Source organism: Delphinus delphis, chromosome 1, assembly GCF_949987515.2.
Source record: "Delphinus delphis chromosome 1, mDelDel1.2, whole genome shotgun sequence".
In the NCBI taxonomy this organism is placed as follows: Eukaryota; Metazoa; Chordata; class Mammalia; order Artiodactyla; family Delphinidae; genus Delphinus; species Delphinus delphis.
Genome location: NC_082683.1, coordinates 95,318,546 through 95,344,159, shown reverse-complemented (window position 1 = coordinate 95,344,159; position 25,614 = coordinate 95,318,546). Strand labels below are relative to the sequence as shown.

Genomic DNA, 25,614 nt, shown 5'->3' with positions numbered 1-25,614 from the left:
ACATATATGTTCAATGATGGGGGATTGGTTAAATAAATTTCATCAGTGGAATATTATTAATCTATTACATTAATTTATTAAGGGCCCACAATGTGCCAGATATTATTTTGGGTGTTGGAGACACAGCATTAAATGAAACACAAAAAGCCCTGCCTTCGTGGAGCTTACGTGTTAGTGGGAAAAGACAGAAATAAGTAAAATAAATAAACTATAGAGCACGTTAGAAAGTGGTAGGTTCTCTGGAGAAAATAAAACAGAAAATGGGATAGGAAGTGGGAAGACATTTCAACAAAAACTTGAAGGGAATTAAGAAATAAGCTGCACATCCTGGGAGAAAGCCTTCCAAGCAGAGAAGATAGCAATTGCCAAGACCCTGAGGGGGCAGGTTACCCCACAGTTCTGAGAAAGAGTGAGGAGGCTGGTGTGACTTCAGAGGAGGAGGTGAGGATTGTACATACAGCCTTGTAGGCCCGTGTAAGGAGCTGGTTTCTACTTTGAGACAGGAAGCCTTTGGAAGGTTTTGAGCAGAGGAGGGGCAATATCTGTCTTATTTTCAGTAGGTTTACTCTGGCTGAGCACTAGACAATATGTGGGCAAGGTGGAAGCAACAACTAGGATCCAGTGCAGCCAAATAAATAAATATTAAAAAAAAAAAAAGAAGAAGGAGGTGAGAAGGGGTGGGTCTAGTGTGGATGGTCAAAGCGAAAGGGTTGACATTAGGGATTAGTCAGGATAGGTAGTTCATTCCGTTCCTCATTAAAATGGTGTTATGCAAGGCCATCTAATTACTTAGAATGATGTTCTATTACGTTTTCTAAAAGCATATTTACTGAGCACTTACTCTATGCGCTGCATTTTGCAAAGCACTTTAAGCATTATCTTGCCTAATTCTCCCAGTGATCCACCTGACTCCTTCAATCAGTAGCCAAATCCTCTAACTTCTACCTTTGGCATGTTTTTCTCATATCCAAGCCTTTCTATTTATCCCACTGCCACCATCCCAGTGCAGTCCCTTTGTTAACCTCCTCCTTGACCTCTGTAAGATCTTTTGAACTGGTCTTCTCGCCCCCATCTCTCTGCTCTCACCTTTTGGCCTATCTCAACTTAGTTACTTTATATTCATGCTAATCCACTACCTCTGCTAAGAATCCTTCAGAGATTCTCCACTTAGTTTCCCACTTTCCAATCTTGATTTCTATGGTACCCCACGCCTACTCCACATTTCAGCCACGTGGTCTACTTGCAATTGTCAGGATCTTTTCCTTGGTCTCCTTTCTCTATCTAGAAATCATGCTCCCCCCATCTCTGCCTGTTGAAACTCTGCTGATTATTCCAGAAGCAGGTCAAGTGTCAACTGTTCAAATATGTTTTCTTCTTTTCCTATCAACTCTATATTGCCATTCCCGCATTGCTTACCACATGTTAACATTATGTCATCATTTGTACGTCATTATTTGTGGACTTATCTTTTCTGCCTACCAATATTTCTGAAGCCCCTATGACATGTCAAGGATATATACTAGGCATTTTACATGTGTTATCCAATTTAATTGAACCCTCACAATAGCCTTGTGAGATAGGTGTTACCATCCTCATTTTACAGATCAGGAATCTGAAGCTGTCAGAAGTTAATTAACTTGCTCAAAGTAGCATCCTTACTAAGTGGCAGAGTCATCATTCCTTCACCAAATTTTATTCTAATCCATGTCTGCCAGATTCCTAAGCCCTCTGGGCTTTTCAACACAGATTGGGATGTCCCTTTGGGGGCTATTAGCACTGAAGACTCAGGGCAATACCTATCTGGGAAAGGCAGTTTTCTCTTCCTCTCTCATTTGATTTAGATTCGTTGTGCTATAGAAAATGCTCCTTTGGCTCTCAGTCAGCACTTAGCCTGGGCTAGCACAGGACTAAAGAAATGATTCATGAAGACAAACGCCACACAGGATGTTTAGTTCCACCGGTGACCCTGATTATTGTAAAACTGTGAAAGGAACGCCAAGCCCCAGCACACGTTTAGCAATCTAGAACTCCCAGCTCTCTGCCTCCTCAGTTTAGGCTTTACCCTAAACCTCTTTGTTCCCTGATTCGATCCAGACGGATGCCTCAGATTTCAGAAACAAGGCAGGAACAGCATTGTTGTCATGAGGGTCAGCCTTGGCCGATAAGACTCCCTGCCATTAATACCCAGCAAAGACGCACGAGAAATTCACATGAAGAGTAAGAACAGGGAAGGGTTAGTCTACCCTGAATTGTTTTTTTTCACCATTTAGGATTGGAAGCCCCTAAAACTTATTGGGTCAATTCATACTGCCAAACAAAGAATATTATAATAATGGGTTTATTTTCTTCCTTATTGTTTTGGAGTCGAGGGTGTTCAGCAGCCACTGTTTGCTCAAGAAGAGTGTAAACAGGACTTGCTGACGCCCGTGGCCAACATAGATGACTCTTAAGCCACTTTCACTCCGGCATGGGGTGTGGATCTAATGGTAAAGAAGCTGAATGGGAAAGAGAGTTAGATAACTCTAATTTGTGTTTTATTTGTATTTTCTCTTTCAGTCCTCAAAGCAATCTTTTTTGAGGTAGGTGTTATTGAAATACCAATTCTACAGATCCAAAACCTGGGTGGTAAGTAACAGGCAGGGACTGGAACCCTGGTATGTTGAGTTCCACAGCTTTCCACTGCCCTCAGCTTATGCTCTGTGGCAAGGCCTTTTGCTTAGGCAAATGCCAATCATTTAAAAAGGACTAAAGGCAAAATTTCTACACAAGTTAGAGCTCTCAAGTATCAATATTCTTCCCTCCCTCCCAAGCAAGATGATACAAAGTGTTTAATTTCTTAACCGGCTCGTATTTTCCATAGTGGACAAACATATCAACAAGAAGTGGTAGTTGAACTGTAAGATTGTTACCTTCCACACAGGGGGAGTCCTATGTTGGATTCTTAGGCAAGTGAGTTTGCTTGATGGAACTCACTTGGTTGGTTAGACCACAGGCCACCAAGGCCAGTAAGCAACACTTACTGACAAAATCATCCTGTTCCCAGCCATCTTTAAAACAGGTCATACAGTGACTGGGTGAAAATGTGGATGGCCCAGGGCAGGACACTGCTGGTACTGATACAAGTTACAAAAATTTCCACTGACTGGGGTCACTTGTTCATATTCATGAATGAAGTGAAGTATCTTTATTCACACAAAAATTCTCTTCTCTCTTCCCACCCCCCTCACTTCTTCATGATCTGTTTTGTCATAGATGGTCTAATGGTTAGAATACCGTCATAATAATACATTTCCATATGGGACGGGGTTATGGTTGCTAATCACTAGTTAACCATGATAACTTATAAATAATATTTCAACCTCTCAAAACCTTAGCCAAGTATGACATTTCAGATTAATTGTACAGGGCTAGACTCAACGTATTACAAAGTCTTTCATATTTCACGTAGATAACAACTTTATTTGCCTTCTGCCATGAAGTTCTTGTAAATATGTTGTTGCTGCGTCTGCCATATGGTTTTTAAAAAGTTACTCAGAACACAACCAATTATTGTTATTTCAATACCATAGAAACTACTGAGTTTTGTTACTCCTTTTTTGTATCCCTCCAAAAGAATGTTCAAAGGCATTTTTGGTTGGAAGACATTCACTACTTATTCTCTGAATTATGTTGGCAACATTTTAGAAACACCTTGAAAAAGACTTACGACATATGTCAGCAAAAGTCCAGAGAAGGAAAGTAGAGATTGGCTGAAAGTGAGATACTACAGAACTCAAAGTCTGGCCAAAGGTGGGTCATGCACTGTCAGGTACACTAAAGAAAGCACACCGGGGGAGGCAAACTATAAACAGGATCCACATTTAGCAGCCCACAAGGAAACTGGATGTTTAATACCAAGGGAAGAGAGGTGATGGGATCCTTCAGTCCCCCTTGCAGACCTCCCATTTTCATACTTTCTTGAAGCCATGATAAAATCACAAGGATTCCCACTTCGATCCATTATTTTCCGTTGGCCTTCCAAACTCCTTTCTTACCCCACTTCTCCCTTTTCCCACTTTCTATTTTGCCCCTCTGTACATAATCTTTTGTTTTCAACCACTTTTAAGGTAATTTCATCCCAGCTGGGAAACAACCCATGTCTTCTCCTTCCCTCATTCCCAAGTCCAGGCACTCAGGTCCCTCCTGAGGTCCTTGGAGCTGGGACCTTTCCCCTGAGCTCAGTAGCCCAAGCTGTGAGGCTGATCTGTTTCGTGAGTCCTCCAGTGGGCTGGCTTCTCCATGACGCCAGTCTACTCCTCTTCCTCCCCCACCCCCCCATCCCCAAAGAAACCTAAACTCCGTGGCTTCTGAAACTGTCTTGCGTGGGTCCCAAGATCCCTGCCGAGATCCAAGATTTTCTGACCTAAGTGGGGTCGGGTCGGGAGGAGAGTACCTCTTTGCAGGCGTGAAGCTCCGGTCCCGCTCCCTGAGTCACCTGGAAGGTGGTCCCAACCCAGAGCAGCAGCCGCAGAAGCCGGAGTGTGCGCGGCTCGGTTCTTCCCCTGCCCCTGGCAGAGGGATGGAGGCTGTGCCCAGGCTCAGCCATAGTGTTGTTCTGAGCGAGCGGCAGCAGCGGTTCAGGTGCTGCGGCTGCAGCTACTGCTGGAAGAAGGCGGAAAAAAAGGGGAGGGAGGTTCACAGGGGGGAGGATGCAAGGGGCTGGGCTCGCTTCAGTCACCTCCCTGCGGCTACGCCTAGGCAGCCCATCCTTCCTCCTCCCTCCTTCCTCTTCTCCTCCTCCTACCCACGTCGCCTTGGCAACCGCCTCCTCGTTCCCTCCGCGCGGGTGGGGCACCGGACCACTAGCTCCTCTGCAGCTCACCTGCCGGTCGCCATGGCAGCCGCCGCCACTGGCGCGCGCGGCGTGGGAATGCGAGTGCCCAGGGTCTGCAACCGTCCCAACAGGCGCTCACAGGGCTCGTGTAAGGAACGCGGTGGAAACAACCTCCAAGCCATCGCCACCAAATTCATTATTTCGTAGCCATCGGCTACTTATGAACACCTCTAATTTTGCAGACGTGGCGTTCTATATATACTTATTAAGCACCTCCTATGTGTGAAGCGATAGTAAAATGATTGAGATGCCGTCTCTTCTCCAGAGCTTATAGCCTGGAAGAGTGGCCCCGGCACGTGTCACCTACTCTAACAGCCTCTTCTGGAGATCTTACTTCCACCCCGCCAAATCCATCTGTGCCTTTACAACCGGCGCTATGCTAAGCCCTGAGACTCCTTTAAGCAAGGAGAGTTTGCCTTAGCCGGCAATTTTCCAAGCACGACACCTGGACTCTTCCGTCTCTTGACATCCCCATTCTCTCATCGCTTTGAGAAATCCTTTGGTTAGATGCCAGGAGGAAGGACATTTCTGGGCCACCTTTTAGGAATACTTTCTTTAACTGAAGTCTTTCGCAGAAGACCTGTTCGGCGTTTTTCACCGAAGTCTCACGAGTGCCAATCCAGGGCTCCCCGGTACACTCAGCGGCGCTTTCCCTCTGCGTTCCCAGTAGCTTCTTCCCGAGGGGCCTCCCGCGTTGGACCGCCAGGTGGCGCCATTCTCGGAGGGAATTCGCCTCAGTCATAGACGGCGGGGTAGTTGCCTGGCAACTGAAATTGGGCGTGCCAAACAATTGGGACCCCGGCTCCTCCGCGTGCAAGATTGTGAGCGGCTGCGCGGGCCTCTCATCACTCTTAAGAGTGTCTCGCTCGGCATTTTACCATGCCTCTCACCCGAGACCCTTTCCAGCATCCTACGTTGGAAAACGATGATTCCTACTTGGGAAAACTGCGGGCTTCCAAGGTACTGAGGTTTCTTGCGCAGATTCCCAGTAGGGTCGACCGCACTCTTCTTTCTGTCGGCGCGACAGGAAGAGATGGTAACTTAAAGGACTATGGTGAGGACACTGAGTCAGGTACCGGAGAAGTCTGTTCTCTGCCTTCCTCCATGTCCCCATATTCAGGTCTGCCAACATTTCACAGGTGCTTTTGAGCAGAGGCAAGTGGAGTTCTAGTCCAGAGGAACAAGAGGCACTCACAGCCCTAAGCAATGATTGCCAAAATGGGGCTTACCCAGGCCCAGGTTCCACTTTTCTCGTAGAAGTATTTGAGATGTTTGAAGTGGTGAAAAATAAGGTGAACTAAATGGTAATTGTGGCTTAATAACAAAATCAAAGCACTCCCTTTTGTTTATTCAACATTTATTATTTACTGTATGCCGGGCGCTCTGCTAAAAACTGAGGATGTATAGACACATTAGATTAGCTCCTGTTCTCAGGGAAATCTAGTATAAAAGCCAGACTGACAACAGCAACAGCAAAAGTGCTTGCACAGCAGCACATGTGTTGTGACAGTTATATGTGGTTTCTCATGGGAAACAGGAGCTTAAAGGAAAGCCTCCCAGAGCAGGTGAGTTTTGACATTCAACTATGAGTCAGCTGGACCAGGGGAGGGAGGAGGTGGAATGTAAGTTAGGAGGAAGGAAACAGGAACCAGACATTCAAGGCAAAGGGAGCAGCAGGTGCACATACATGGAGAGGAGGATGAGGGTGGCCTCTTTGGGACCAAAGAGTCCAAAGTGGCTGAAGCGTTGGTGTGAAATGGAGGAGTGGAGAGGGTGGAAGCTGGAGAGGTGACCCTCCTGGGGTGGGTGTGCTGTGTACAGCATGCTAGTGAGCTAGGTTTTCATCCTGGGGAATCATCTCAGGACTGTAAGTACTGCAGTGGCACACTAGATGGGTGTTGTAGAAAGCACAAGTGGCAGTGGATTGGACAGGATGTTAGTGCGACAAGAGGGATCAGCTACGAGGCTGGTGCAGCGATCTCCAGGAGGAGTAACGGATGTACAGCAGTGATGCAGGGGATGGCGGTAAGATGCAAAGGGCAGGACTGATGGGACTTTGTGGTTGACTGGACATGGGTTCAAGAGAGTGGATGAGTCAGGGAGAGCTTTCTGAGGGCTTACCTGATACCATTTACTGAATGAGGCATCCAGGGAAAGCAAGTTTGGGGAGAAAGATGTTGAGATCAGTTATGTAGCTGTTGTTTTCGTGGTGCCTGTGGGACATTTCCATAGAGATGAAGAGTAGGCAACCTGGTTGAGAGCTGTGGGTTGAAAATGTCTGGAAGCCACAGTATTCATCTGGTGGTTGAAGGTATAGGAGAGAATGAGCTCATCCAGTGAATGTGAGAGTCAGAAAGGCAGAGACAACCCCCCTGGAGAATACCACTAAGGGACAGAGAGAGAAAGCAGAGCTGAGAAGGAAGCTGAGAAGTAATAGCCAGAGGTAGGAGGAGAACCCGGAGGATCTGGACCCACATAGGATGGAGAGAACATTTCGTGGAATCAGAGTCGTGGTGCAGAAACCGCAGAGGTCAGAAGGTCAGGACTGGAAAGGATCCACCTGACCTAGCCACAAATGTCAGTGGTCACCAGCAAGAGTAGTTTCAGTGGGTACTTGAGGCAGAGGCCAGACAGCAGTGGGCAGAAGAGGGAATGGGAACGGGGAGGAAGTGGAGGTGGCAAGTGTTGACTCTTTAAGAAGGCTGGCTCGGTAGGGAAGGTCATGGAGTGGGTAGCTAGACAGTGACGAAGGAATGAGGAGAAGCTGGGTACAGGGGCTGGCAGGATAGCACAGGGCCCTAAAGCACCAGGAAGGGCTGGGTTCAGGGAAGGGTGACTCTTGCATAAAAGGGACTTCCCTTTCTCTGAGAGGGAAGGAAAATGGATGTGAAGATGGCACTCACGCTCGACAGGCTCGACTTTCTCAGTGAAAGACCGTCTCAGCCTTCTGCTTATAGAGGCTTATGCAGCCTTCGAGGAATGGGAAGAGAGCTGCCTGTGCTTGCATCATGTGTATTTGTAGTTTTCCCATTTCCTTTTTCATCTTTCTTGGTGACAGTATACTGCCTGGTTCACACCACTCAATTAATGCCTAATTGAGCTGAGTCACACAGCACTGTGTTATATACAGGGGAGGAGGAGGGTTCCTACATCCAATAGGTTGAACGAGATTTCTACTAGGTTGTAGTTGTACTCACTGGAACTCAGTCATTGATTCAATCAATATTTCATTTTAGAACACCATGTGTTAGGTCGCTGTGCTAGGCACTGGGGATACAGTGGTGAACAGTATGGCATTTTACATGTAATGAAGAAATCAGCTGTGTGCTTTTCATATTCGTACTTGTGGGGTTTTAATTAGAGGACTGAACATCCAATGAACTTTTTGACATTCCTGCAGAGACAATGACCCTTCCCTGCTTACTGAAATTTTCTCACCTGCCTAGACACTGCTCTCTCCTGATTTTCTTGTCTCTGACTGCTCCCACCACCACCCCCATTATAATACTGTGCAGTCCTCATGAACCGCCTCTTCCTTGTTGGTCAGACGCCTTTTTGCAGGCTTCAACCACCACTTCAGGAGGATGACCCCCAGATCTCTACTACTTGTTCTGAGCTCTCCTCCCACAACTGCACACCTCCAATTTCCTACCTGTTAATTGCATTAGGATATCTTCTCTCTTCTTCAAGCTCAGGACTTCTAAACCTGAGCTCATCTTGCCTCTCTGCTCCCCACCCTTCACCTCCTGTCCCACTTCACCCCTTTCCCTGTATTCCTGGCCCATTTCTGTCAGTTCTGAGATTGAAAACTTAGGAAGATCAGAAGCCTGGGAGTCTTGCCCCATTTCATTCTTCTCTTTTAGATGTTTGCGATTCAGTTAAAATGGGATGGGATAAGGGGATGGATGTCACTGACGCTATCACATCAGCAAGGCCTCTGGTAACCAGGGGTCGATGTGGTTTCTCTTTTGCAGAAACTGCCATATAAGAACCCAACTCACCTTGCTCAGCAACAGGAACCCTGGTGTCGACTCAGCTCAACTCCCACAATCACGTCCATGAGGCAGGCTGTTTATTTTTTTGATCCTGAGGTAACTAGCATTGAAATGCTATTTCTCCTTATATCCACTTAGGACTAATTAATATCCTTTTTGAAAGGTAGTCTGTCCCTGAATACCTTACCATCTTTATCTTGTCCCCAATCCAAGATCCTACCAAATCTAAAACCAAATACCAACTTATCAACTTCCTCTGGGAAGTCAGAAGGCTTGGGTTTTGCTGCAGTTGATTATCTGGAGCAAATCATTCTCTCACCAGACTTCTCATTATAACCATGAATGAGGTAAGGCCCGTTAAGCTCAAGTCCAGGACAATATAGTGGTTCTCATGTCTCCAGGAGAGCTCCCCACTCCTTAGACCTAATCATGAGACAATTCTTTATGGACAAGAGTTAAGAAGTCATCATGTATAGTAATTTGGTATGTAGGGAGTTGGTGGATCTCAGGCCCAGAAAGGGTTCACTCTGCTTTGGGGCAAGAGTAGAGCCCAACAGAACCCGACTAGAGCAGGTGCAAATGTGGCAAGTTAATCCTGGGAGTGGCGGGGTTGGCTTCTTCCGTAGATACCGAAGGATGATCTGGATTTCCGATTAGCAGCCTTGTACAACCACCACACAGGGACGTTCAAGAGCAAAAGTGAGACACTGATACACCAGGAGACCATTCAGGATGCCCATGGGTAAGTGGTGAAGGCGGAGCCTCTCCCTAAGTACAATGCCAATCAAGTAAGGTAAAGTGTCATCTGGGAAATAACAATCAATAGGTTCTTGTTTCTAGAGATTTCTGTTATTTTTTACTTCTGTAATACAAGTTCTGTTTTTTTATTTTCTAAAATGAACAGAGATCTTCCAGGATTGTGCTCATCTGTAGCACAACTCTTTGGTTCATTCCAGAGGGTAAAAACGGCCTTCAGCTGCTTTATTTTATTTTTATTTTTATTTTTTTGCGGTACACGGGCCTCTCACTGTTGTGGCCTCTCCCGTTGCGGAGCACAGGCTCCGGACACGCAGGCTCAGCAGCCATGGCTTACGAACCCAGCCGCTCCGCGGCATGTGGGATCTTCGCGGACCGGGGCATGAACCCGTGTCCCCTGCATCGGCAGGCGGACTGTCAACCACTGCGCCACCAGGGAAGCCTCAGCTGCTTTAAGGTTGCATGCAACTCTTCCCCTCCTTACCTTTCTTCTCCTGATTGATTTCACTCTCCCGTGTTCTTCCCCACACCATCTTCTAGAATCAAGATCCAATTCTCTGGAGAATCTTTATCCCCTCCCCAGCCACCCGCCATCACTTCCCAAGCTAACATCAGACACTGGATCAACCCTAAGAAGGAGTCTATTCACAGCATCCAGGGATCCATAGGTAAGGGTCAGAAGACTGAGGGGTGGGAGGCAGATGGATGGTGCAAGAGTTTTTCTAAATGGTCACAGGAATCAGGGAGTTAAGGTGATTGGCTATTAGGGAACATCAGGGATAACTGAGAGTCTGGCACATATCAGACTAAAACCAGGGGACATGCTGACTGTAGAGCTAGGAAATGAATTCAGTTTTTCAGAGCCACTACCTCAGCCTTAGGTCTAGTGGACAAAAATTTTCAGCAAAGGGCAGAAACCGGGGAGTGAAAGACCTATAGCTACCTCCCATCAGTCCTCTATATGCCAGTTTCCTCAGCTGTTAGAACCTTCTCCATTGTCCCCATAAATGTATGGGCGACAAGTTCCCAGAAAAGGCAAAGGATCTGAAATTCACAGCCCGCTCCCTCTTCTCTTTTCTCCACAGTGTCCCCTCACACTGCAGCCAGCAATGGAGGATATTCCCGAAAGACTGATGGTGGCTTCTTCTCCACCTAAGTGTTGACGGGCCCCTGGACTAATTAATCATAGTGGAACATCCTGCCGCCCATCTCCATGAAATAGATTTGTGTAAGATGAAGCCTGGAGTATCTGTTACCCATGGACTACCAGTTGCCACATGACTACTCTTAAAATATGGAAGTTTCTCAACTTCTAGAAACTAATCCTGTTGGGCATATTTGCAACTCGGAAAGTCATCTTGCTGAAAAGATACAGATTTAGGACAGAACAGCACTGTTTTTGGCAGGAGACAGGTATTCACGTTTTGTGAACTGGAGTCATTCGAACCATATCCATTCAACATTTCTTGCAAACTTTTTTTTTTTTTTTTTTTTTTGTGGTATGTGGGCCTCTCACTGTTGTGGCCCCTCCCGTTGCAGAGCACAGGCTCCGGACGCACAGGCTCAGCGGCCATGGCTCACAGGGCCCAGCCGCTCCGCGGCACATTGGAGCCTCCCAGACCGGGGCACGAACCCGTGTCCCCTGCATTGGCAGGCGGACTCTCAACCACTGCGCCACCAGGGAAGACCCTCTTGCAAACTTTATGTGTCAGGTACTGAGCTAAGTGTTGGGAAAGCAAGAATGGACATAGTCCATTCTCTTGAGCTTACAAACACTAATTTTAGTAGCTCTTTGTGGCATTAACACTTATGCTGAGGTCACGCTTAACAGATTTCAGACCTTCTGGATTTAGTCATCTTCTGAGCTCTACTTTTCCATGAGGGCTCCATCTCCCTGGCTCCTTGCCATTGTTCATTCTCTTAACTCTGCTACTGTCTCCTTGCCTGGGAGTCAATTCTCTTTTCTTTGCCTTGATTTGTGCTGTGATATATAGCCCCCTATTCTTGGAAACAGCGTTCAACAACCTGATCCTAGGGTCTGAAGGTACCTAAAAACTGATACAGTAATGTGGTTTCTAAAATTACAAGCCACTCACAGGAGCCTGCTGTTAAAATGAGCAAGAAATGGCAGACCTTTTAGAATATTGTACACTAAGTTCCCATTTCTAAGGTTGGACAGCATATGCATTGTTGAATAAATCAGATATGAAAGGGCTTCTTCCTGGTACTCAGGTGCAGGGTCAATACCACCAAACTATTACAGCCCCTCTTCCACCGAGATACTCCAATCGGTTCATAGTGTTTGCTGCCCAGTGGCAATATTTTCAGTTCTCTTTATTTAGAATAGCTGAAAGTGGCAGAGTGGGTGACTTTCTGGGATAATCACCTCATGTGGGTTGATACTGAACATCAAAAAATTTATTACTGCGATCCATGCATGGAGGCTTTAAATAATATAGGTTCCTAGACAAGCCCCCCTCCCCTGCTAATTCTAATTCAGTAAATCCGGTGCGGGTCCCTGGAATCTGAATTCTTATAAGGTCTCCAAGTTCTCTTACAGATATATACACGTATACAGACATGCATATATACATATATCCCTTCGCGGCAGGCGCTGTATAGTGCCTTTAGACCGGGGGCACCAGTGTTGGTACCATACAAAAGAGTCATTATGACAAGTCGGGTCTAAAGAAAAAAAGGGAGGCGGCTACAAAACTGCAGCGGGGAACAAGGCCTCCATATCCTTTCAGCTCCCGCCCCCGCGGGCGAGGCGACGGCTCATTCTACCTCCGTCCGCCAGCGCCCGGGGCCCGCAGCCGACCGTTGACACGTTAGCCTCAACGCCACGGGTGGCCGTGCCCTGGGCCCGGGCTCAGATCAGAATCGCCTCGATAATCAGTGGTCCAGGACAAGCCCAGCCTCATCTATCTGATCAATTCATCACTTCTGAGCGCCGGGCCTCGTAGGACCAGCTCCGGGACCTCCGGGACCGCGGCGTTGCCACCGCCCAAGGGGCCTCGCTGCACAGTGCCCCGACGAAGGGGCTTCGCAGGAGGGGAGCTTTTCATTTCGGGTTGGTCCGGCGGGGCGGGAGTCACAACCCGATCAAATAAGATCAAGGTGTAGGCCGGGGGAGGGGCACGGGGGCGGGCGCACGCACTCGCCTTGCACGCACCACGCGCGCACTCACACATTCTCGCGTCCACTCACACACACAGCCCGCAGGCGCCTTCCACACACCTCGCCACACTTCTGACCAGCCTCACCCCATGCCGCTCTCCCTCCGGTGAAAGAGCGGAAGTACGCAAGCTCCTTTAAAGCCTTCCGCCCGGAGGGTTCTGGGAGGAACAACCGAGCACAGGCCCTCGCCGAGTGCGCACTTTCCTGCCCCCACGTGGCTCGGAGGGGAACCAAGGGCCCAGGTAAAGGCGGGACAAATTCCCACAATACTGAATCGTGATTGTCCTTGGATCTCTGTGCAGCTACACATTTATATCTATATCTGTAGTTTTTCTTTGATCTTTGATCCAAGTTCTGGATATAAGATGATTCAATCTCAAGAGACCTCTAGGTGAATGATTTCTTTCCCAGGGAGAAGGCAAATTCTGGTCATTACCAACATCAGCTTCCCTAGGAGCTCCTTCTCCCATGGGAGAAGGCAAACATCATTTTACCAAAGGGAAAGGTAAGAATAGATTACTTAAGTCCAAGGACTAGGTAGTTAGAATATAGTAACTATATATACTACTAATATACTACCTAATATACACTAGGTAGTAGTATAAGTAAAGGTAGGAAGACATATCCCTGTCCCCACAGAGCCCTCTTGCTACCCAGAACTTGCTGTCGCAGTCATATTGCTGAATCTTCATTTACTTTCATATCCGCTAAAATAAATCTTTCAAGAATGAGTGTAAGAAAAAAAAAGGAACAATTATGTAAGTTAGAATTAGCTCCTTTCACATCACAAAGCACAATTTGAATGTCTCAGTTCCTTCTTTTTCCTTTTTCAAGAAATACATATGTGAGGGGGGAAGACAAATCAGAATTTTGTTATCATTTGTACTTGTGCCAGTCCCACCATGTACTTGGAATAAACAAATTGGGGAAAAGTGTCCATTGTATGTACCAGAAGCCCAAGGATTTTCTACGTATGTGGCTGGGTAACCTGATAACCTCATTTCACTGAAGAAGTTTATGGCTTGTAATGGCAGTTGATACTTTTAATAGCTTTGGTAGGTAAAATGTATTGGAGAATGTTATCTACATTGTTTAATACACCTCAAAATGTGTGTGTGTGTGTATATATATATATATAAAATTAGTTCCCTCAAAGATATACCCTCATAGATTCTGAACTATATCATACATTCAGTGACCATCACAAGGGGTTAACAGGATTGATGATATTCACTAATATAAACTAAAAAGGTATACTATGGGCAGAACCCAGGGGAATATTGAACAAAGTTCAATAATTCAGCATGCATATGACAAAATGGACAAAAACAGTAGGGAAAGAAACTTTATTTTCAAGGATTTGTGCAGACAATGGTGAATAAAAAGTCTTATTTCAACTATAAAAAGCTGACTTCATTCCACCCTGGCATACAGGGTTTATGGTGACGCCAGTTTGAATCTGAGGCAATACTGCTATCCCCCTTCTTCCACCCCTAAAAGACTCCCTTAGAGGAACAACTTCCTACAATTTTCAGTCAAAAATATATGATACATCAACCAAAGTGATGAATTAAACAAGTTTCTGCTTATCTAAAGTCAAGAAATGAAATAAGCTGTGTATTTGTTTCTTGCTGTAAATTACCTTCACTCTGTACTTTTTGGTACATTCTGGTATGAAAACATCTCAAAATATAACAGTTCAAGAGCTTAGGTCAAGATGACCCACCCAGGAGGCTGTAAAAATTGATCTGAACTGTGAAATGGGACTAGTTTAAAATATGAAGCAGCTCTAAACACCAAGCTTAGAGATATTAGCCCTATTAGGAAACAAAAGTCATTAAAGCTACAAAATAACAAGTGCAAAACATGCTGAACCTGTATTTCCAGAGAGTGACATTCCCGTTGGCCAACAGGTTCCAAACTCACACCCACAAGGTGTAACTCTTCTTTCTGTTCCACTAGCCTTCCTTTCTCTTGTGTGAAAGATCCTCAGAAACGACAATGAAAAATATATGAATCATTGAAATTTACCCTGTGGACCAATTCCTGAAGAGACAACAGCCATAACTCTGAGATGATTAGACATGTAGTGTTTACTTGATGACTTTCTATACTTCTAGGAACCATCAAAGCACTAAACTGAATGTTTCAGAACCTAAACTTCCTAGCAGCTTTTGTTCTTTTGGAATAAGACAAAAGACAATTTACTGCCACACTGGGGTCAACCACAGCCAACTTGTCCACAGTCAAGTTTACTTTAGTGAATAATTCCACTGGTAGACCTATGTCTCTGCTTGCTCTTTACAATAATTTAATTTTAGACCAATTCTTTTTTTTTTTTCAATAGAGAAGTTCTAGGCTTCAGAAATGCAACAGTTGATCCTTTTGCAGATAAAAGGAGGAGGGAATGGAGAAGTCTTCACTTCAAATGTAGAGTCATCTAAAATGATTTGTTCAGGAGTTCCCATACTCCATGGAAAAGCCCATCAATCTCAATTGCAAACCTCTGCTTTCCTTTACTTTAGAAAACACTCTCATTTTATTCATGGATTCTATGAACTGTCCAAACATGCCTATGAATGCCATCAACTTCTCTCATTCAAATTTCCCATGTTCTTATAATTTCCAAGAGACAGCTAAATACTACAATATGAAGAAAATTAAAAGTGGGCCAAGAAACACAAGTAATCGACTGAAAATTGCCATAACCCAGATTTAAACAAAGAATAAGTTTGTATGTTGGTTAACATGACAGAACTTCCATCTAACATCACAATAAATTCTAGATGACTTTACTAGTATATGAATTAATATACTAGATTTATTTATTTCTTCTACCCCAACTGCAAATTATTTCTTCAATAGTTTCTCTTTCCCCTAGTGGTGACATTTAAAACTGAGTAACAGTATTTAGCACTCAGTAATTTAGAAAATATTTAAAAAGCTTTAGGAAAATAGCAACAGTTTCAATATACCATTTGAGGGGGTGAAGTTTCCTTTTGGGAATACTGGTGAATAGAACATTGTTTCTTGTCTAAGTTACTCCTTTCTGGTCTCATCACAGACAATTTCCAAATCTTATGTAGGCCCAGATTCTCTTGGCAAAACTCTCTGGCTACCAGCACACAGCACAGCTATTTCGTCTGTTCTCTTTTTGCAATGAGGATCATGCCTCTCTCTTATGTTCCCAGACGGGTATATGAAAGATAAATTTCCAAAGCCAAAAAATTCCTTGGCATTGTTTAACTCCTATTTCCCACCCAGCCTCCCCACCCCAGCCTCCCAGCCCCCTGCAATTTGCCAAATCCAAATCAAACACTAAAAAAAAAGTCAAGTCTTGAAAATTATCTCTCCTTCCAAGAAGTTTGAATACAGCTTATATCCTCCCCTAATGAGCCTCAGTGTGAAAAGTTCCTGATGAGGGGCTGAAGCACAAAATAGGTGACAGATTTTTAAGCAGGAGGTATGTAATCGTATCACTGAGGGGTGTAATTCATCTGGACATTATATGCTCTCTGCTGAGGACTGATTTACACACAGGTCAAAGGAAGCTGGCTTTCTGTAGTCCCCTGAAGCATAAATAATGTTTGTAACCACGAGGAGTTTTCCCCACATAAGGTAGGGGCAGATGCTGTGGTGTCATCCTGGGGACTTTGATGATTTTAGCTGAACTCTCCTACGCTGGGCCCAGGCTCCTGACAGGCTCTTCACCTTCGTCCCCTTGGTTGGCAGTTGATGAAATGGATGCTTTGGAATTCATTTTATAAACAGGACGTAGAAGGCCATTACAACGCAGGCGATTGCTACAGCAGCATGCAGCCTAGTTCCAATCACAGCAGCTAGCAGGAAAAAATAAAACGAGAAAAGAAGTCAAACCCTGCCCTTCATATAAGTCCTCACTTTCAAGATTTGAAATCTCTAGTCACAGACGACGAGACCTACCAAGGGTCTCAAGAACCCACCCAGGAATGTATTTAAATACTACCCTTAAGCCCTAGGTTCTAGATGAATATACTGTTAGTTTATATTTTGCCTTATTTTGAAAAAAGATCTAGGTAAGTAGGATTCCAGATGAAGATGCCCAAAATAAAAAGTAAAAAAGCATCTGAGTTAATAAAATCAATACTTAAAAGAGACTCCAATAAATTCTTTCCAGAAATTCAGAAAAAAAATTTTCACTGGGAAAATATTCCTTCCAACAACTCTAGTCCAATTAAAATTGTTTAATTTATATAGTTTTACTCCATGGAGAATACTAAAATTACCTTGGAGCTAAAATAAACACTTATGTAAAAGTTGAACCACATACAATTCCAGTCTATCCCACCCCCACCTTGCAGCACCTCACTGTCCAGAGATGGCAATCTCCTCTCCCTGAACAGATATGATCTTACCTTTGTAAAACACACCCCAAACTCCCTTCTTCTCTGAGAGCAGCCAGCTTTTGAGACGAGGTACTTTCTTGAAGTAGGCACAGGTGCAAACAAAGAGCAAACCAAACACCAGAATCCCATCCAAGGAGTACACTGTTACAGAAAGAGAAAAAAACCTTTGGTGCTAATCCAGTTTGGGACAGGTGATCCCCCTGGAGAATAGAATGTGATAAAATATCAAGATGATAATCTCAACTGCAGTGCCAGCCCTGACAAGAGGAAGCCAAGGTCCCAGGACTAACAAGGTTACCTTTCTGTTCCCCCAAATCACTTGTAGACAACCCCCTTACAAAGATTTCACTGCCCCCTTCCCTCTCCTTTCAAGAAGTATAAATTCTGAGAAGAGTGCATCACTTTATGTGGAATCAGCCTACCAGGAATGGCCAGTGTTGGCATTAGGTTGAGAGAGGCATAAGAATCCTTCGAGCCTGAGCTGAGAGAATGAAACATGTTCTTCCTATAAATCACTCATGTGATAAAGGAGAGGTAGATATTTGGCCAAGTCTCTCAGATCTGCATCTGTTGGTGAAGAATATGTTAAGGCAAAAGTAAAGCTTAATGGAAATTGCAAGAGTTAGAATCCATATGACTACAATTTTCCTATGCTTATCTTACACTTCACGCATGATACTCTACTTACAAACCAAATTTCTGCCTGAGTTAACAGATTCTTGAAAACAAACAAGCAATAAAAGATCTGAGGCTTCGACAAGGTGGAACAATTGTGGGGGAAAAAAGCTTTGAACAATTAGTTCTACTTCTTACATTTGTAAACCAAACTATGTCTTGTAAGTGCAAAGAATCACCTAAGTAGAAAAAAAATCAGACCACAAAAGGGGAAAGAATGACTAAAACTTATTTATTAATTACTATGTGTCCAACTGCTCTCTTATTTCTCAGTTCAGATTATTTGTTCCTCCGGGTGATGTCCCTTCTTGTACTGTGCCTACTAACCTCAGACCTCTGACTGCCCAGGAAGCTCCAAAAGGATATTTTACACAACTGGCATCTGCCAGTTCTGGGCCACTCCATCTCCTTCTCTCCCTCCAGTAAAACTATCTCACAACTAGATGTCACACAGGAAAGGGTCCAGTAAATTAATACATACACCAAGTTTTATGATGAACAATACGTGCTAGTCTTTTCTCCCGTAAGTTTTTGCAAAGCCAAAAGTCACAAGGAAGTGAAATTTGAAACTTTAGTACCAGGCTTATGAAAAAGGTACTTTTGAGAAATGCTGTCCTATGCCCTTCAAATCATACTGCCTAAGAGATCTTGTCATCTTTTTTCCTGTAAGATCGACTCTAAAGACCACAAAGTCATCGTTTCCTGCCCTTCCCTGGAATTCAGAAATCATGTCTATAAAGTGTTTGAAGACGCCTGGAAAATTAGGTCAGATAAACAGGGTGGCAACTGCCACATCATCTTTGGAAAAGGCAGTGTCTAAATCCAACCCCTGCAACACTAGCCACGGTCTCCAGATGGGATCGCCCAGGCAAGACTTTAGAATCAAACACGAGAAAGCTTCCCGACATTTTAACAAAACAAGGAGAACTTTTTTTTTAGGATCTACATTCACCCCCGCCCCCCCACAAAGTATGGGGTTTAAAATCCTGTGTGATTCATCGATCATCCCAAAGAGCCTACTATCCAATAAAGTTTGAGAACACAGAGAGCTGTGAGGAGGCTCCTCTTTTTCCTGCTGCTAAAGCAATAGTTCAACTGGGACTGGCCTCGCGAAGTGGCTTGTAAGGGTCAGAACGAACTTCTAGGAAGGGAGAAGGGCACAGTGTGGGAACCAAGAACTACGGGTGTGGGCACAAGAGGCACTGGGGGTTCTATACGGGCACGGAACGGGGGAACCCCCGGAGGAGTATAGGGGACAGGAGTTGGGGCACCGAGAGGCCAAAGGGGGACTGGGCTGGGAGGGGGCGGGGAGAACGGCCACGTCAGTCCCGGCTCCGCCCGCCAGGTTTCCACTCGCACTGCACTCCCATCCTCGGCTCTGAGCATTAGTTCTCACCGTTCGTCATGGCGGCTGGGCCCGGGCCTGGAGCTGGGGTCCGGGGGTCAGCGGTGATAGCGGCAAAGGCGGGGGAACCCAGCTCCCGCTTGACACTTCCCGATCCGGGCCGCGGCGACGGGCAGGCGCCGTAGTACGCAGGTGCAAGGGCAGAGAGACGAGCGCAGAACGCAATCAGGCGTGGCTAGCAGATTGCCGAGCTAGCTAGCAGATTGCCTGCGTGGATGGAGCTCGCGTGAGTGGAGCTCGCGTGAGTGGAGCTCGCGTGAGTAGGTGTGTGTAAGAAGAAAGCTAAGAAAGCTATCCGGGAGGCTTCCTACGTGGCCATGGTAACCAATCTTTTATGGGTGCCCCTTTAGTTAGTGTTGGGGTGTAACCTGACCTGCTCGAGTTGTTGTGTTTGAAAAGGTAAAGGCTTGCAATTTTGTTTTTTTTTAAATAAATTTATTTTATTTATTTATGGCTGGTTGGGTCTTCGTTGCTGTGCACAGGCTTTCTCTAGTTGTGGTGAATGGGGGCTATTCTTCGCTGCAGTGCGTGGGCTTCTCATTGCGGTGGCTTCTCTTGCTGTGGAGCACAGGCTCTAGGCACACGGGCTTCAGTAGTTGTGGCACACAGGCTCAGTAGTTGTGGAGCACGGGCTTAGTTGCTCCGCGGCATGTGGGATCTTCCCGGACCAGGGCTCGAACCCATGTCCTCTGCATTGGCAGGAGGATTCTTAACCACTGCGCCACCAGTGAAGTCCAAGGCTTGCAGTTTTGCACTTTGTTTTCCGCTATGGCGGCAGCTCTGTTTGTGTGTGTGCGTTTGGTGTGTCTGTGAGGAGCAGCCCACCTGCAACAGAGGCCTCCGGCTCAAGCTTCCACGTAAGAGAACTCGGACAATAGGGGTCTAGAGGCCGTCCCTGCGGCCTCCGGAACTGCAGAGGATCTTTCTTACTCCTTATGGAAATCTGGATAGTGAGGCTGTGTCTGAACTTTCAAATGAAATTAGGAACACTGTAACAAAAACAAGTCGCAAATTTCATATGCTAAAGCTACACGTTGTCGGGAAACGCTTAGGTAATTGCCTATTTGTATGAATTTTTCTTTAAACTATCAGGATAGTCTCGATTGACTCCTGTATTTAGTTAAAGTGGGGTCACCTCGGCCACTTTAACTAGGAAACGGCGATATCGGGATAGCCCTTCTCACAACACTTTCACAACTTGACGATACCTTCAGTTTAATGGTGGCCCAGGATGGAGGAGACAAAGCAGCAGATCCCATTTTGTACATTGAAATTCTTAATTGCACACAGCTTGACCTGCTTTATTAGAGTCCGGGCTAAAGTGCAACTGAGTCGTCCGAGGCTGAAACTGTAAAGTTACTAGTCCGCAGTTGTTGTCAGGTCCTAAAGGGACCCTCTGCCCCTCTTGCTATAGTGCCATCTGCTGGCTGTGGCCTGCTTGGTTACGCAGAAGAAAAGCTACCAAAGCCTCCTAGGAGCTGGAGTAGAAAGGCAAGCCAACAAAAGTCTGATGCAGGACAGACTCCTTGTGAAAATGTGCTTAAATGCAGAAACAAACAAAAAACCAGGGAAGACATACAGGACAAAATAAGACAAAGCAAATAAATGTGTGCAAATACATACACAGACGAATCTCCCTGCCCAAAAGAACTGCTAAGGACTACTCAAAAACAAAACAAGACAATAAAAAATCCCTAATTGTCTTTGCCTTTGAACTTTTCATCAATAGTTATCTAAAACAGTATCAGCACTAGTATCATCACTGGCAACTGTTAGTTCCCTGCACCAAAGCTGGATAAAAGCCCCAAGATACTCTAACCAGGTCCTAAACAAATTCATGTTCCCTAATTTAGACTGAATCATGTAGCTCATCTTCATCTAAAAAAATTCTCCTTTCTTACATACTATGGAACTGTGCTATCCTCCCTGACCCGCACTTCGTTGTTCTCTTTACCCAGGCTCTTTTTCCACGTAAACATAGACGTTCCTAAGATACCCTCACCCACTTTTTCTCATTATTAACCCTTACTTGGTGACCTATCATGTCCCCTGGCTTCAACTACCACCTCTACGAAGAGTTTTGTTTTGGTTTTGTTTTTGGCGAAGTGGCCGAGCCCTCCGCAGTGAAAGGGCGGAGTCCTAACCACTTGACTGCCAGGGAATTCCCCGTGCAGAGGTCTTAAGTTGATGTCCTACCCAAGCTCCAGTCCTACATTTCTAGCAGATGTTCTTCTGACATTTGAAATGTTTAAAACAAAACTCACCCCCTTCTGATTTCCCTGTTTCTATGGTTAATAGTCCTTTTCCCCTAATCACTGAATTTAGAATTTGTAAATTATCTTCGAATCGATTAACTCCTTTTTTTCCAAAATGTTGTTCCAATTGCCCCCTTTTCATTTCTACATCCATCACTTTAGTAATTTTACCATTTCAGTCTTCAAGCATCAATTAAATCCTCACAACAGTGAAAACTTATTTTTTTAAAACTGAATTATGCCTCAATTTATTCATTGTTTTATTTCTTCTATTTTTTGGTTGCATTGGGTATTCGTTGCTGCGTGGGGGCTTTTCTCTCTAGTTGCAGTGAGGGGGGGTGGCTACTCTTCGTTGCAGTATGTGGCCTTCTCATTGCGGTGGCTTCTCGTTGCAGAGCACGGGCTCTAGAGCACAGGCTCAGTAGTTGTGGCTCGCGAGCTTAGTTGCTCTGCAGCATGTGGTATCTTCCCAGACCAGGGATCGAACTGGTGTCCCCTGCATTGGCAGGTGGATTCTTTTTTTTTTTTTTTTTTTTTGCGGTACGCGGGCCTCTCACTGTTGTGGCCTCTCCCATTGCAGAGCACAGGCTCCGGACGCACAGGCTCAGCGGCCACGGCTCACGGGCCCAGCCGCTCTGCCGCATGTGGGATCTTCCCGGACCGGGGCACGAACCCGTGTCCCCTGCATCGGCAGGCGGACTCTCAACCACTGGCAGGTGGATTCTTAACCACTGCGCCACCGGGGAAGTCCAGTGAAAACTTACTTTTCTATAACATTTTTACTTTGTAAAGTGAACACACTTTGTCATAATATCTTATTTAATCCTTACAACTGCCTTATCACCCCTATTTTAGAGGTAATCTAAGGTTTAGGGTAAGGACTAACTAGTATCAGACTTGAACAATAATTCTGGTCTTCTGAACTCAGAAGTAAAACATTTTGCTCCAGACCACAACTGCTGTTTCCTTTAACAGCAGCGACTGTCTGCTGAACATATGTTTAACTCCTTACCCTGCTATTCAAGGCCTTCCAGCAGAATTTTTCACTGTTCCCATAGGCAGACTTCAAGCTTCAGCTGCGAAAACACTGTTCAGTGTTCTTCAAATGTACTCTTTGCTTTCACATTTTGCTCATGCCCTCCTCTTTTGGAGATAACTTTGTCTCCTCCTCTTTTCACTGGATGGAAACCACTCCAATTGTGTCATGCTCTGAAAGATAAGTCTTTCGTCCCCTGTCACTCTCGGAGTTTAAGAATAAAGATATCACAGTTGAAGAACTGGGAAGAGTAATTAGTTTTCCACTTATTATTTCAAAGGACAGTGATAGTCCACAGTATCTTACTGTTTCTTCTTTTTCCATGTGTCTATCTCTCTTTCTTCTTCCTACTCTTTCTTCCCATTTTTACATTTATTTCCTTCCTTCTTTCTCCTTCCACTGTATTTTTTCATTTCCAGGTTTTAAAAAGTATTTTACCAGGAATTCCCTGACGGTCCAGTGGTTAGGGCTCTGCGCTTTCACCGCCAAGGGCAAGGGGAGCCGGGTGCCGTGGCCAAAAAAAAAAATTTTTTTTTACCTTTTTTATTGATTAAAGTGAATCTCACCAGATTTTTATTTCAAAATTAGTTATACCAAGAATTTCATATTTTTTAAAATTATATTTTGCTTTCTTTCTGTAAAATTGAGTCATAATGGTTGCTCCTTTGTAGGGTTGTTGAAGGATTAAATAAATTACTATTTACAACAATATCTGGCATGAAGTAAGTGCTCCATAAATCTTAGCTTTCACTGTTGTTGTTCATTTGTTTAAAAAATATTTACACACTTTGCTAAATTTTGCAGGCGTAGAGGCAAAAAACGAGTCCCTGACCTCAGGGTACAAACTATATTGGCGAAGATAGATGAATAAACACATTTTAGTAGAGCACAGGCATTGTATGTGTAAAGACATTATCTTTGATCTTCACAACTGTTTTGCAGAATGGTTTTTTGGTGAGAAATCTGAGGCTCAAAGAAGGCACATGGGTGAGATCACAGAGCTAGTCTGTCTGACTTCAAAGCTCCCTTCCCCTTGTTATCACACTGCCTCAAATTAGGATTCTGTCCATTGATATTGATCTTTGACGATTTGTTCCAAGCATTAGTGTTTCTGTTGTCCTGAAAAGCCCCAAAGCCTCACGCCAAAGCCTGGGTCACTGTCTCTCACAGCCCAAATGCAAGGGATAAATAGAGCCCCACTGTATGGGGACTCAATTCAGACAGTCCTTCCTCAGTTCATTTCAGCCTCCACTGGAGGACGGGCAGTTGTTGCCAAACGCCTGTCAGTCAAGAACAGTTGCCCGTTTGTTAGGGTTTGTTGCAGTCCCTGTGGCAAACACTACTCAGTCATGGGGACCATGACTATGGGATTGTGGTTTAACCAAAGAGTAAGTTCAGTCCCAAAGGCACAGCTTGCAACAATAGCTTCATTGAATTACAACATATTTGAAAAGGGATGTCAAACAAGCATTAATTTATGCTACAAATATTTGTTCCGGGAGTCTGAGGAATGTGCTAGCCTTTGGGAGCTCAAAGGTGAATAAGAAACAGACTCTTTTCTTAGTAAGTTTTAAGATTTAGTGTACGAGACAAGCTGTGTGTATAAGTAATCAGAAAATACATTAGAAAGAAGTGTTGAAGGAAAATGAAAAGTAAGTGCTGGTGGGAGTGTAAGAGAGAAAGTGCCTTCAGCTGGAGCACTCAGGGAAGGCTTGATGGAGGGGCAGACGTGTTAGCTGGGCCTGAAAGACATGTAGCATTTCAACAGAAAAGAAAGGTATCCTAGTGGGAAAGGAGTAGTGTAACCATAGGCTTGAAGATGGTATAAGTTTGGGGCATAGCCCACTTTCCCCTTCCTCTTTCACTGCCTAACCCCATTCATCTCTCAGGTCTCAGCGCAAATGTTATTTGCACAAGGAAGTCTTCTCTGACCTTCTTGGGTCCCCTTTCCCCATCATAATCTTCCAAAGCATACAATATCTATTTTATTCATGTCTCCCTGCTACATTGTAAGGTTCATGAACCCTGAACTGTGTATTTATGTTATCATTTTATCAACAGTCCCATAGTAAGTGCTGTTCAGGTGCTTGATAAATATTTGTTGCATGAATAATTGAAAGTGGCCTTGTGGAACTGGATTATAGAGTTCATGAAGGTAATGCTGAAAAGTAACTTATTGTAGTAGGTATTTATTGAGAAAAATCCATATATAAGTGGACCTACACAGTTCAAACCTATGTTGTTCAAGAGTCAACTGTATATTCTTCCCTTCCTCCTCCCTCACTTCCTCTTCATTTTTCTTCTTTTATCTTTTTCTGCCTCTTGGACCATTTCTTCTCTCTCTGTCCCGTGATGTACTGTTTCTGAGGATCTGCCCGTTGCCTCCCTTCTCTCACTTTTGTTTCTGTGCAGTGTTTAAACGATTGCCCCCGCATTGATGTCTCCCATGCCATTTTCTCTAGTCCTGATTTCTCTGGATTTCCAGACCTGCACCTCCATCTGTCTACAGGACACCTCTAGACTCTCACACTCAGACTGAACTCATTTCCTTCCCTCCCCAGTTGCTTTTCCATTTTACTTTCCAATTCATATTAATAGCATTCCATCTGGATATAAACCTCTCTCTCCATAGCTCTCAGATTCATTCAGACACAAAGTCCTGTGATTTCTGGTCCTAAAATGCCTTTGTCTTAATTCATGTTCTAATCAGTTCTCATCCTAGGTGGTCTCCCTGCTGAAGTGATTTTTTATTTTAAAGATGGGTCATGTGACTCTTCTGCTTAAAGACCTCCCAGGCACTCTGCACTTTGAATGAAGTTCAGTCTCTGAAGAGAATATTCAAGGCCTTTCACAAACTCAAACTCCAGTTTCATTCCAGCCTCATTTTCTACATCTCCACCCAACAAACTTGACTCTGGCAACCCACCTGAAACATCCTCTAGAAGCACACCGTGACTTTTCACTCTCTGGGCTTTATTTCTGCTCTGCTCACAACACTGATTTTTTTTTCCTTTACATTTTGGATCTCAGGCTCAGAATGTTGAATTATTCACA

General features: G+C 44.7%; 3 protein-coding genes and 1 non-coding gene across 7 annotated transcripts in view; 1 reads left to right on the top strand and 3 right to left on the bottom strand.

The window, feature by feature from the left end:
* Window positions 1-4,585, bottom strand: part of ELAPOR1 (endosome-lysosome associated apoptosis and autophagy regulator 1) — a 70,055-nt gene extending 65,470 nt beyond the window's left edge. For all 3 annotated transcript variants that reach the window (XM_060006580.1, XM_060006596.1, XM_060006589.1), the window contains exon 1: window positions 4,433-4,585. In XM_060006580.1, the coding sequence (XP_059862563.1) occupies window positions 4,433-4,585 (153 nt within the window). The remainder of the gene's footprint in view (window positions 1-4,432) is intronic.
* Window positions 4,586-5,752: 1,167 nt separating this feature from the next.
* On the top strand, window positions 5,753-10,780 carry CFAP276 (cilia and flagella associated protein 276). Of its 2 annotated transcripts, XM_060006559.1 has the most exons (5): window positions 5,753-5,833; window positions 8,848-8,964; window positions 9,495-9,610; window positions 10,165-10,292; window positions 10,710-10,780. In XM_060006559.1, the coding sequence occupies exons 1-5, from the start codon at window positions 5,753-5,755 to the stop codon at window positions 10,778-10,780; spliced, it is 513 nt and encodes a 170-aa protein (XP_059862542.1). The 2 variants fall into 2 exon arrangements, with proteins under 2 accessions (XP_059862542.1, XP_059862550.1); XM_060006567.1 differs by lacking the exon at window positions 8,848-8,964.
* Window positions 10,781-12,496: 1,716 nt separating this feature from the next.
* On the bottom strand, window positions 12,497-12,916 carry LOC132416666 (small Cajal body-specific RNA 2). The gene has a single exon (XR_009517683.1). It is a non-coding gene; the product is annotated as a small Cajal body-specific RNA 2 (non-coding RNA).
* A 1,217-nt stretch (window positions 12,917-14,133) lies between these two features.
* On the bottom strand, window positions 14,134-19,377 carry TMEM167B (transmembrane protein 167B). Its single transcript, XM_060026576.1, has 3 exons — window positions 19,261-19,377; window positions 17,199-17,330; window positions 14,134-16,643 (listed from the first exon to the last, which is right to left on the bottom strand). The coding sequence occupies exons 1-3, from the start codon at window positions 19,268-19,270 to the stop codon at window positions 16,561-16,563; spliced, it is 225 nt and encodes a 74-aa protein (XP_059882559.1). The 5' UTR covers window positions 19,271-19,377; the 3' UTR covers window positions 14,134-16,560.
* Window positions 19,378-25,614: the final 6,237 nt, after the last annotated feature.

Excerpts from the sequence above, each read along its gene's own strand:
- TMEM167B (XM_060026576.1), bottom strand. Across the intron at positions 16,644-17,198 it reads TTGGGGTGTGTTTTACAAAG|CTGCTGTGATTGGAACTAGG; the intron begins GTAAGATCATAT and ends TTTTCCTGCTAG.
- CFAP276 (XM_060006559.1), top strand. The coding sequence starts at position 5,753 with ATGCCTCTCACCCGAGACCCTTTCCAGCATCCTACGTTGGAAAACGAT. Across the intron at positions 5,834-8,847 it reads GAAAACTGCGGGCTTCCAAG|AAACTGCCATATAAGAACCC; the intron begins GTACTGAGGTTT and ends TCTCTTTTGCAG. Across the intron at positions 10,293-10,709 it reads CAGCATCCAGGGATCCATAG|TGTCCCCTCACACTGCAGCC; the intron begins GTAAGGGTCAGA and ends TTTTCTCCACAG.